The sequence below is a fragment of the Scyliorhinus canicula genome, chromosome 7 (genome assembly GCF_902713615.1).
Source record: "Scyliorhinus canicula chromosome 7, sScyCan1.1, whole genome shotgun sequence".
NCBI classification, from domain to species: Eukaryota; Metazoa; Chordata; class Chondrichthyes; order Carcharhiniformes; family Scyliorhinidae; genus Scyliorhinus; species Scyliorhinus canicula.
Window position 1 is genome coordinate 125811048 of NC_052152.1, and position 13398 is coordinate 125824445.

The window sequence follows — 13398 nt, forward strand, 5'->3', positions numbered from 1 at the left end:
GAGGATTACAGTTTGATAGATACCAGTCTGAGAGAGTGGATTACAGTCTGACAAATCTCTGTCTGAGCGAGAGAGTTTCACCATCAGATAATGTGTGAGAGAGGATTACAGGCTGTCAGATACCAGTCTGAGAGACAGGATTACAGTCTCACAGTTCCCAATCTGAGAGAGAGGATTATAGTCTGAGAGAGAGGATTACAGTCTGAGAGAGAGGATTACAGTCTGACAGATGCTAGTCTGAGAGAGAGGATTACAGTCTGAGAAAGAGGATTACAGTCTGACAGATGCTAGTCTGAGAGAGAGGATTACAGTCTGACAAATCTCTCTCTGAGCGAGAGAGTTGCACCGTTGGTTAGATCACAATGCGTGAGAGAGGATTACATTCTGACAAATCCCAGTCTGGAATAGAGAGGTTTACAGTCTGACAGATCCCAGTGGAAGATGAGTGGATTATATTCTGGTGAATTCCATTCTGTGAGAGAGCATTACAATCTATCAGATCCGGGAGGGAGAGGGGAATACTGTCTGACTGATCCCAATCTGAGAGAGAGGATTACAGTCCCACAGATCCAATCTGAGAGAGGATTACAGTCCCACAGATCCCAATCTGAGAGAGAGGATTACAGTCCCACAGAGCCCAATCTGAGAGAGAGGATTACTGTCTGACTGATCCCAATCTGAGAGAGAGGATTACAGTCCCACAGATCCCAATCTGAGAGAGAGGATTACAGTCCCACAGATCCCAATCTGAGAGAGAGGATTACAGTCTGACTGATCCCAATCTGAGAGAGAGGATTACAGTCTGACTGATCCCAATCTGAGAGAGAGGGTTACAGTCTGACTGATCCCAATCTGAGAGAGAGGATTACAGTCTGACTGATCCCAATTTGAGAGAGAGGATTACAGTCCCACAGTTCCCAATCTGAGAGAGAGGATTACAGTCTGACTGATCCCAATCTGAGAGAGAGGATTACAGTCCCACAGATCCCAATCTGAGAGAGAGGATTACAGTCCCACAGATCCCAATCTGAGAGAGAGGATTACAGTCTGACTGATCCCAATCTGAGAGAGGATTACAGTCTGACTGATCCCAATCTGAGAGAGAGGATTACAGTCTGACTGATCCCAATCTGAGAGAGAGGATTACAGTCTGACTGATCCCAATCTGAGAGAGGATTACAGTCTGACTGATCCCAATCTGAGAGAGAGGATTACAGTCTGACTGATCCCAATCTGAGAGAGAGGATTACAGTTCCACAGTTCCCAATCTGAGAGAGAGGATTACAGTCTGACTGATCCCAATCTGAGAGAGAGGATTACAGTCCCACAGATCCCAATCTGAGAGAGAGGATTACAGTCCCACAGATCCCAATCTGAGAGAGAGGATTACAGTCCCACAGTTCCCAATCTGAGAGAGAGGATTACAGTCCCACAGATCCCAATCTGAGAGAGAGGATTACAGTCCCACAGATCCCAATTTGAGAGAGAGGATTACAGTCTGACTGATCCCAATCTGAGAGAGAGGATTACAGTCCCACAGTTCCCAATCTGAGAGAGAGGATTACAGTCTGACTGATCCCAATCTGAGAGAGAGGATTACAGTCTGACTGATCCCAATCTGAGAGAGGATTACAGTCTGACTGATCCCAATCTGAGAGAGAGGATTACAGTCTGACTGATCCCAATCTGAGAGAGGATTACAGTCTGACTGATCCCAATCTGAGAGAGAGGATTACAGTCTGATTGATCCCAATCTGAGAGAGAGGATTACAGTCTGACTGATCCCAATCTGAGAGAGAGGATTACAGTCTGACTGATCCCAATCTGAGAGAGGATTACAGTCTGACTGATCCCAATCTGAGAGAGAGGATTACAGTCTGATTGATCCCAATCTGAGAGAGAGGATTACAGTCTGACTGATCCCAATCTGAGAGAGAGAATTACAGTCTGACTGATCCCAATCTGAGAGAGAGGATTACAGTCTGACTGATCCCAATCTGAGAGAGGGGATTACAGTCCCACAGATCCCAATCTGAGAGAGGATTACAGTCCCACAGATCCCAATCTGAGAGAGAGGATTACAGTCCCACAGATCCCAATCTGAGAGAGAGGATTACAGTCTGACTGATCCCAATCTGAGAGAGAGGATTACAGTCTGACTGATCCCAATCTGAGAGAGAGGATTACAGTCCCACAGATCCCAATCTGAGAGAGAGGATTACAGTCTGACTGATCCCAATCTGAGAGAGAGGATTACAGTCCCACAGTTCCCAATCTGAGAGAGAGGATTACAGTCTGACTGATCCCAATCTGAGAGAGAGGATTACAGTCCCACAGTTCCCAATCTGAGAGAGAGGATTACAGTCTGACTGATCCCAATCTGAGAGAGAGGATTACAGTCTGACTGATCCCAATCTGAGAGAGAGGATTACAGTCTGACTGATCCCAATCTGAGAGAGAGGATTACAGTCTGACTGATCCCAATCTGAGAGAGAGGATTACAGTCCCACAGATCCCAATCTGAGAGAGGATTACAGTCCCACAGATCCCAATCTGAGAGAGAGGATTACAGTTTGACTGATCCTAGCCTGGGAGTGAGGATTATACTCTAACAGATCCCAGTTTGTGACAGTGGTGCTTTGTTACCTGCGTGGTAGGTAACATGTGCTACTCAATCCTTGGTTAGTGATTAGGTTTTCTGAATCCAGATGAAGAAGATTCGAACTCTTCGAGTCGTAACAAAAGGTTAATTGAGTAACTACAACAATATTTACATGAGTTCTTTCCTTTAACTTTGATACTAGTGATAAGGTTAACAAGATCTAACTCTAACAAGATGATAACTATACGTAACTTCACTGGCCATCTAAACTACTCTGCTGTTACTTTGATCACAGTGCACCCGAGAGAGAGAGAGAGAGAGAGACATAATGTGGATGTCTTTTATACCCCTGTTGGTCCGGCCCTTTAGTGATCATGTGGTGCTACTGATTACACATTAAGCCCTTGTGTACATGCACATCTAGAGATAACCACAAGTGGATTGTCTGTCAGATTCCAGTCTGAGAGAGAGGATTGCAGCCTGACAGTTACCAGTCTGATAGAGAGGATTACAGTCTGACAGACCCAGTATGGGAGATAATTACAGTCTGAGAGAGAGGATTACAGTCTGATAGATACCAGTCTGAGGGAGAGGATTACAGTCTGACAGATCCCTGCCAGGGAGTGAGGACTATAGTCATACAGATCCCAGTTTGTGACAGTGGATTACAGTCCCACAAATCCCAGTCTGAGAGAGAGGATTACAGTCTGACAGACCCAGTATGGGAGAAAATTACAGTCTGAGAGAGAGGATTACAGTCTGATAGATACAAGTCTGAGAGAGAGGATTACAGTCTGACTGATCCCAATCTGAGAGAGAGGATTACAGTCTGAGAGAGAGGATTACAGGCTGTCAGATACTAGTCTGAGAGAGAGGATTACAGTTTGATAGATACCAGTCTGAGAGAGTGGATTACAGTCTGACAAATCTCTGTCTGAGCGAGAGAGTTTCACCATCAGATAATGTGTGAGAGAGGATTACAGGCTGTCAGATACCAGTCTGAGAGACAGGATTACAGTCCCACAGTTCCCAATCTGAGAGAGAGGATTATAGTCTGAGAGAGAGGATTACAGTCTGAGAGAGAGGATTACAGTCTGACAGATGCTAGTCTGAGAGAGAGGATTACAGTCTGAGAGAGAGGATTACAGTCTGACAGATGCTAGTCTGAGAGAGAGGATTACAGTCTGACAAATCTCTCTCTGAGCGAGAGAGTTGCACCGTTGGTTAGATCACAATGTGTGAGAGAGGATTACATTCTGACAAATCCCAGTCTGGAATAGAGAGGTTTACAGTCTGACAGATCCCAGTGGAAGAGCGAGTGGATTATATTCTGGTGAATTCCATTCTGTGAGAGAGCATTACAATCTATCAGATCCGGGAGGGAGAGGGGAATACTGTCTGACTGATCCCAATCTGAGAGAGAGGATTACAGTCCCACAGATCCAATCTGAGAGAGGATTACAGTCCCACAGATCCCAATCTGAGAGAGAGGATTACAGTCCCACAGAGCCCAATCTGAGAGAGAGGATTACTGTCTGACTGATCCCAATCTGAGAGAGAGGATTACAGTCCCACAGATCCCAATCTGAGAGAGAGGATTACAGTCTGACTGATCCCAATCTGAGAGAGAGGATTACAGTCCCACAGATCCCAATCTGAGAGAGAGGATTACAGTCTGACTGATCCCAATCTGAGAGAGAGAATTACAGTCTGACTGATCCCAATCTGAGAGAGAGGATTACAGTCCCACAGATCCCAATCTGAGAGAGAGGATTACAGTCCCACAGATCCCAATCTGAGAGAGAGGATTACAGTCTGACTGATCCCAATCTGAGAGAGAGGATTACAGTCCCACAGATCCCAATCTGAGAGAGAGGATTACAGTCTGATTGATCCCAATCTGAGAGAGAGAATTACAGTCTGACTGATCCCAATCTGAGAGAGAGGATTACAGTCTGACTGATCCCAATCTGAGAGAGAGGATTACAGTTCCACAGATCCCAATCTGAGAGAGAGGATTACAGTCTGACTGATCCCAATCTGAGAGAGAGGATTACAGTCTGACTGATCCCAATCTGAGAGAGAGGATTATAGTCTGACTGATCCCAATCTGAGAGTGAGGATTACAGTCTGACTGATCCCAATCTGAGAGAGAGGATTACAGTCTGACTGATCCCAATCTGAGAGAGAGGATTACAGTCTGACAGATCCCAATCTGAGAGAGAGAATTACAGTCTGACTGATCCCAATCTGAGAGGTAGGATTACAGTCTGACTGATCCCAATCTGAGAGAGAGGATTATAGTCTGACAGATACCAGTCCGAGAGAGAGAATTACAGTCTGACAGATACCAGTCCGAGAGAGAGAATTACAGTCTGACAGATACCAGTCTGAGGGAGATTACAGTTTGACAGATCCCAGTCTGAGAGAGAGGATTACAGTCTGACAGATCCCAGTTTGAGAGGGAGGATTGCAGTGTGAAAGATCCCAGAACAAAAGAGAGGATTACAGTCTGACAGACCTCAGACTGAGGGAAAGAATACATCTGACAGATCCCAGTCTCTGAATAATGATTATGGTTTAGCACAGAAGCTAAATCGCTGGCTTTTAAAGCAGACCAAGCAGGCCAGCAGCACGGTTCGATTCCCGTAACAGCCTCCCCGAACAGGCGCCGGAGTGTGGCGACTAGGGGCTTTTCACAGTAACTTCATTTGAAGCCTACTCGTGACAATAAGCGATTTTCATTTTTCATTCATCTCATAGTGAACACAATGGGGGTGATTCTCCGAGCCCCATGCCGGGCTGGAGAATTGCCGCCCCGACGTGCGATTCTCCGACGTGCGGAGAATCGGCACCATTTGCACCGGCGTGTTTGGCCATTTGCGCCGGCGCGTTTGGCACGGCACAAGCCGCTGGAATTGGCGGGGCCACCGATTCTCCGGCCCGGATGGGCTGAATGGTCACATCGATACAACAGAGTCCCGCTGGCGCATTAACACCTGGTCGCTGAAGGCGGGAACTCTGCGGAAACGGTCGGGTGGGTGGCCTGTGGAGGAGGGGGTGGGTGGGAAGGGGGGCTCCTTTACCGGGGGGCCTGGCCCACGATCGGGGCCCACCAATCAGCGGGCCGGCCTCTCCCCCCTCGGGCCTACTTTTTGGCGTGGCTGGCCCCTGAACACCGACACCATGTTGGTTGGGGTCGGCGCGCTAAAGAAGTCCCCTGCACATGCGCAGGTTGGCGCGGCCCAACTGCACATGCGTGGGTTGGCGCGGCGCCCATTTGGTGCTGCGAAAGGAGGCTGGAGCGGTTTGAACCGCTCCAGTGCCGTGCTGGCCCTCTGTGGGGGCCAGAATCAGTCATACCCGGCCCCGTTTGCATCGTCATGAAATGCAACAGCGTTCATGACGGCGTGAACACTTGGGCTCCATATTGGAGAATCGCCCCCAATATTTGGACAGCTCGATAATCTTAGTTTAGATGATTTGTACCCAGTGTGTTATTCTCAGTTCATTTGTTGAGACACCAGTAATTGTTGTCCATCCCTAATTACTACCAAGAAAATGACGCCGGGATATAAGCCATGTGGTGTCTTTATTGCCTAGTCAATGCACTATATTATTTTTTTTCAATTTAGAGTACCAAATTATTTTTTTCCAAGGGGCAATTTAGCGTGGCCAATCCACCTAACCAGCACATTTTTGGGTTGTGGGGGTGAAACCCACGCAGACATGGGGAGAATGTGCAAACGCCACACGGACAGTGACACTGGGCCGGGATTCAAACCCGGGTCCTCAGTGCCATCGGCAGCAGTGCTAATCACTGCGCCACCGTGCTGCCCTATGCACTATATTATTTTTGATGTCCGATGAAATCCTGCACTCTGTTTTCCCTGAATTGGTCCTCCTCTGATCTGTGCTCCATATTCCTGGAAAGCAGTGATCCTCAGCACCTGTCTTGCCCCAATTCACAGAGTTGTAGTAAGACACTGCATGGTTCTCACGAGTCCCATTTCACCTTGCACCATGGCTTAGGATGAGAAAAAGGAGTCCTGAAGAAGTTGTAGGGAATCGTAACGTTAACTGTTTCTCTCGCCAGTTAATGCCAAACCTGCTGATTTTATCCAGCAGTTTCTGCTTTTATTTCAGGATCAGGAGGATGAACTTGTTGTGATTCCACCTGATTAGGTGTGCTCAGGGAGCACGTTTCTTCATTCTTCTTCAAAACAAACTAAAGCAGGACACTCTGGATTCTGAACTGACGTCAGATCCATCTCTTCCTCTTATGATAACCACTCCCTGGCATTTCAGGTGTCCTGAACAGTTTGTCGGAGTTCCAAGGAATGAATTGGAACTGCATCTCCAGACAGCATACTCTCCCATCTGGTACTGTCTAACTGCCTCACTAATTGGCAATACCTGCACTGATCCAATTACTCATACCCTGGGTTCAGTGAGTAGTCTTCAAGCACAGACCACATTGTCCTAACATGCCGGGCTTGGACTATATTCTGTTACTCACAGCATGTAGGTGATCACACCCAGACTCCACATGTCCGTCGGAAAGGACACATGTTCAAAGTTGACGATTTCTGGAGCTAGAAATTCTGGTGTTCCAAACGACACCCGCAGCTTCTCTCTGGGCTTGAACCTGAGGGAGGAATCACAAGCTTGTTGTCACATTGCTTTAAGGAATGGCAACATAGTCATAAGTTAGTGTTGTAACATTGCTTTAAGAGTGATGTCCCTTTAAGAAGCTCAACATGCACATGAGCCAGGTACCTGAGCCATGATCTCTCTGCATAATGCCCCAGACAACAGGATGTGTCAAGAGAGTGCTCTACTCCTGGTACTCATTTAACTGTAAATAAACCCCGCCAGAGAACCTCAGCAAACAGAATACACATCCCTCCTTTGTGTTACATAGAGAGAGCAAATGGTGATGGAATGTCACCATCACCATATGTCAGTATTGCCTGACCCAGTCATTCAATACATTAACCAGTAAATGAAAGGGCGAGAGGGCAGGGGAGGGGGAGCCCATGAAGATTGAACAGTGGGAAGGAGACAGGCAGAGGAACCTTCATACATTAAGCTGTGGAGCAGTGCTTCTGAATGAGGTGACATATTCAAGTTTCACTCTGTTGGTCAAGCCTATCATGTAGGCTGATAGATAGTGTAGTATAATATAGAAGAATAAAATCGTAGAATCCTTACAGTGCAGAATCATAGACTTTACAGTGCAGAAGGAGGCCATTCGGCCCATCGAGTCTGCATCGGCCCTTGGAAAGAGCACCCTACCCACCCAACCTAAGCCCCACACCTCCACCCTATCCCCTTTATCCCCGTAACCCAGTAACCCCACCTCACCTTTTTGTGGCTATTAGGCCCATCGCGTCTGCACCGGCCTTCAAAAGAGCACCCTACCCATGTTCACTCACCCAACAACCCCATCCTGTCTCCATAGGTCCCATAACTTCACCTGCACATCCCTGGACACTTGGGGGCAATTTATCATGGCCAATCCACCTAACCCCTATATCTTTGGACTGTGGGAGGAAACCGGAGCACCTGAGAAAACCCATTCAAACATTAATTCAAACCCATTCAAACCCATTAATGGGCAGCACGGTAGCATAGTGGTTAGCATCAATGCTTCACAGCTACCAGGGTCCCAGGTTCGATTCCCGGCTGGGTCACTGTCTGTGCGGAGTCTGCATGTCCTCCCCGTGTGTGCGTGGGTTTCCTCCGGGTGCTCCGGTTTCCTCCCACAGTCCAAAGATGTGCGGGTTAGGTGGATTGGCCATGCCAAATTGCCCGTAGTGTCCTAAAAAGTAAGGTTAAGGGGGAGTTGTTGGGTTACGGGTATAGGGTGGATACGTGAGTTTGAGTAGGGTGATCATTGCTCGGCACAACATCGAGGGCCGAAGGGCCTGTTCTGTGCTGTACTGTTCTAAACACTGGGAGAACGTACAAACTCCATTTATACTGAGGGAGTGCTACACCAACGCTCTCGAGGGAGTGCAGCAATGGTTTACCAGACTGATTCCAGGGATGGCGGGACTGTCATATGAAGAGAGATTGACTAGGTTGGGATTGTTCTCGCTGGAGTTCAGAAGAATGAGGGGGGAATCTCATAGAACATAGAACATAGAACATAGAACAGTACAGCACAGAACAGGCCCTTCGGCCCTCAATGTTGTGCCGAACAATGATCACCCCACTTAAACCCACGTAACCCGTATACCCGTAACCCAACAATCCCCCCATTAACCTTACACTACGGGCAATTTAGCATGGCCAATCCACCTAACCCGCACATCTTTGGACTGTGGGAGGAAACCGGAGCACCCGGAGGAAACCCACGCACACACGGGGAGGACGTGCAGACTCCACACAGACAGTGACCCAGCCGGGAATCGAACCTGGGACCCTGGAGCTGTGAAGCATTGATGCTAACCACCATGCTACCGTGAGGACTATAGAGACTTATAAAATTCTAACAGGACTAGACAGGGTAGATGCAGGGAAGATGTTACCAATGATGGGTGTGTCCAGAACCAGGGGTCACAGCCTGAGGATTCAGGGTAAACCATTTAGGACAGAGATAAGGAGACATTTCTTCACACTAAGAGTGGTGAGCCTGTGGAAATCATTACCACAGGAAGTAGTTGATGCTAAAACTTTGAATATATTCAAGAGGCGGCTGGATATAGCACTTGGGGAGAATGGGATCAAAGGTTATGGGGAGAAAGCAGGATTAGGCTATTGAGTTGGATGATCAGCCATGATCGTGATGAATGGCGGAGTAGGTTCGAAGGGCCAAAAGACCTCCTTCTGCTCCTATCTTCTACGTATCTAAGTATCTATGATATATAAACAGTCTCAATTCAATGCTGTTATTGGACCAATAATGCAGAGAATGTGAATTCACATTGCACCAGAACATGTTTGAGAACATTCTGTTGGGATACTGTTGTAAAATCTTTGTCTGTTCTGTGTTTCCTTTTTATCCTTGCCCTGCTACCTGTCTTTAACCTACAGTCTTCTGGTTAGCTGCTACAACATTATTGCACCATTTGGGATTTCAGTTTACATTACAGAATTGGACAGACTGAAACACCCCTGGTCGGGCAGACTAATCACAGACTCTGCCACATAACCTCAAGTTCAGAGAAGACTACAGAAGCCACAGCTGCAGCAATGATGTTTCATCCTAGCCCTTTTCCTAGCCTTCCACTGTGTGTTTGTTTTGTGTGAGTCTGGGTGGAGGGGGGACGGTTTTGGGGGGAATAGTTAGTTTGTAGACCACAGTGCTTTTGTTTAAATGTTCATCTTCCAATCTTGCTATAAATAAGCAGTTTGTTTATGTTTTACTTATAAATTTATGAATCTGTTGCTTGTAACTCATCAGAGCAGGTTAAAGATCTCAGGAAAACACAAATTATTGGTTAATTCGCTTATATTGGGACTCCTGAGTCTGTGGGGCTGGAACTGACCGTGCACTTGCCCAGGGTGTCGTAACATTTCAGTTTTAAAAATCAATTGGAAATAAAAAGCTGAGTCAGTGAAAGTGACAAGTGACTGTCAACTCGGAGAAAAACAGAATTCTTCACTAATGATCCTCCAAAATTGTGTCTTTCACATAATTCTGCTCTCACCTCTTCCCCTCACTCCCCTGCCTATCTCTCAGGATTCCGCGACCAAACACTCCCACCAGTCGTATCATCCCCAAATGTATAGAAATAATTGGAGTTAAATATTGCCACACAGTTGTGTGTGTATTGGGAGTACAGTAGAGCACTGAGCGGGGCCCCGGTATCGAGGACTATTGTGGTATGGAGTCCGACTACAGAAGGAGACAGATCACTTGGTTGCTTGGTGTACCTCCTTCACACTGCCTTCCTTCCTGCATTTCAAGGGAACCATTTTCTCTGTTGCACCCTGGTCCATCGCTCCAATGTGTCCTCCCCGTCCCAAGCAAGTACAAGGGAGACAACACCTGTCCTTTTGTCTCCTCACTTTATGCTGACGCACTGCACCAGTCAAACTGGAAGGGATGTATTTTACATACCCTCTGCCAGAGTGTTTAAGGGCATTTCAGACACACTAAATCCTCTTACCTCCTCCAAGAAGACCACCATAATATCAGTACCAAAGAACAAGGTAGCCTACCTCAATGACTAACGACCAGTGGCCCTGACATCTGTTGTCATGAAATGCTTCGAGCGGCTAGTCGTGAGACAGATCAATGGCAGCCTCCCAGTCTTGCTCCATTGCAGTTCACCTATCGCCACAACCGATCCATAGCAGATGCTAGCTCCCTGGCCCGACAATCAACACTCCAACAATAACCCACGTCAGACTGCTGTTCTTAGACTACAGCTCTGCCTTCAACACATTACCCCGACAAAACTAATAACCAAACTTTGCAATCTTGGACTTGACGCTTCCCTGTACAGCTGTATCCTTGACTTCCTTACCAACAGTCTGCAATTTGTCAGGTTAGGCAACAGCACCTCCTCCACAATAGTCCTCAACACCGGGGCCCGCAAGGATGTGTGCTCAGTCCTCTACTGTACTCCCAATACACACACAACTGTGTGGCAATATTTAACTCCAATTCTATCTATACATTTGGGGATGATACGACTGTGGTTGGTCATATCTCAAACAACGACGAGTCCGACTACAGGAGACAGATCACTTGGTTGCATGGTGTACTGAAAACAATGCCTCTCTAAACGTCAGCAAAACCAAGGAACTGATCATCGACTTCAGGAAGCGTAGTACGACACCCCCCCCCCCCCCCCCCCCCCCCACATCAATGGCTCTGAAGTAGAGATGGTCGATAGCTTTAGGTTCCTGGGGTTCACCATCACCAACAATCTGTCCTGGTCCACTCACCTTGATGCAACAGTCAAGAAAGCCCAACAACATCTCTACTTCTTATGGAAGCTAAAGAAATTTGGCATGTCTATATCAACTCTCACAAACTTCTACAGATGTGCCTGATGCACTATCAATTACGACGAGATGAGAGTAGAATGTAATCGAGGCTTTATTACACAGAGATGTGTGGCCTCCTACAGCAGCTGATGAAATGGCTGCTGTACGGAGAGCACACACATTTATACTCCGCCTACTGGGCGGAGCCAGCAGGCAGGGATCTACCCCCGTATCTGTAGTACAGGAGCCTTACCGTAAAACCCATATATACAGCATAATACATCAGTGGTGACTACCAAATTGCCATAGAGAGCATCCTATCCGGCTGCATCACAGCTTGGTATGGCAACTGCTCAGCCCAAGATCGCAAGAAACTGCAGAGTGTGGTAAATTCAGTCCAATGCACCACACAAGCCTGCCATCCTCACGTTGATTCTGTCTACACCTCCCGCTACCTCAGGAGGCAGACAGTATTGTCATGGACCCCTCGCACCCAGGCTTTGCCTTCCTCCAGACTCTTCCATCAGGCAGAAGATACAGAAGTCTGAAGACCACATCCAGATCGAGGAACAGCCTCTTCCCCACAGCTACTAGACTCCTCAACTATTCTCCCTCGGACTGATCTGTTCCCTGTAAGGGCACTATTCATGAAGCCCTATGCTGCTCTTGCTCATGTCGTACTTGCTTTGTTTGGCCCTCGTTCTGCACTGTAACCAATTACTTATTTGTTGATATACTTTTTTTCTTTCACTGTAACTATCTATTATTCTTTTTTGTCTACTGTGTACGTTCCCTTGGCCGCAGAAAAATACTTTTCACTGTACTTCAGTACATGTGACAATATAATCAATCAATCAGTGATTGGTCTTCCCCACCCACTGTCAACCTGTCTGAGATTTTACTGGGGCACAGGGGCGAGATCAGGCAGCCTTTCCATCTTGGGGCCTACCTATGGAGGCCCTTAAGTATCCAATTAATTGTCACATGAGCTTTGTCTTGCAGCTGCCAGAATTCCATCTGCAGCAGGGAGAGACCCATTCCATGTGAAGAAAGCAGCAGCCTAGCTGTGCCAGCTGGAATCAGGCCACTGGGTTGGACCTCCTTTCTTGGTCATAAAAGAAAATTACTGCAGATGCTGGAATCAGAAACAAAAGCAGCAAATACTGGACAATCTCTGCAACCGATCCAGAGGCGACAAGCCTGCGCCGCGCACCAGCCCGCCAACGCCGGAGGCCCGAGGTGCTACTTCTGCGGCCAGAATAATCACCCCCGACAACGTTGCCCGGCATGGAACGCAACTTGTAACGGCTGTGGGAAGAAGGGCCAGTTGTCAAAAGCCTGCCAGGCCCGAACCCCCCCCCCCCCCACCCTAAATCTTCTAGGCCCAGCAGCGCTGCCTGCTGCCTGTCGGGGTCACCCCCAGCTGCCACGCCACCCGCCATGTGCGACCCGTGGGTGCCACCATCTTTAATTTCGGCCGACATGTGCGACCCATGGGGGCCGCCATCTTGCACCTCACCCACCATGTACGACCCACGGGGGGGGGGGGTGCCATCCTGGACGCCATCTTGCACCTCACCCGCCACATTCGACTCATGGGGACCGCCACCTTGGGACCGCTCCGCAGCCTCCCAGGAGCCCTGCTCACCCGACCGTATGCTGGCCGCCGCTATCTCCGACCGGCCCACCGACAGCCTTTCGCCACTCGCCTCCATCACACTCGACCGGTCCGGGCCGCACCACCTCGCGAAGTCCACGATGACCGCCCGGATCAACGAGCACGAGACGGCCTGCCTCTTCGACTCCGGGAGCACAGACTGCTTCATACACCCAGATACGGTAAGGCGCTG

General features: G+C 48.1%; 1 protein-coding gene across 2 annotated transcripts in view; it reads right to left on the bottom strand.

Annotated features, from left to right (window-relative positions):
- LOC119969351 (myosin light chain kinase 2, skeletal/cardiac muscle-like) overlaps positions 1-13398 on the bottom strand; it is a 234329-nt gene that overhangs the window by 23606 nt on the left and 197325 nt on the right. The window contains exon 10 of one of the 2 annotated variants that reach the window (XM_038802879.1): positions 7122-7250. The exons of the other annotated variant lie outside the window; for it this stretch is intronic. Within the exon in view, the coding sequence (XP_038658807.1) occupies positions 7122-7250 (129 nt within the window). The remainder of the gene's footprint in view (positions 1-7121; positions 7251-13398) is intronic. 2 annotated transcript variants of the gene reach the window in all.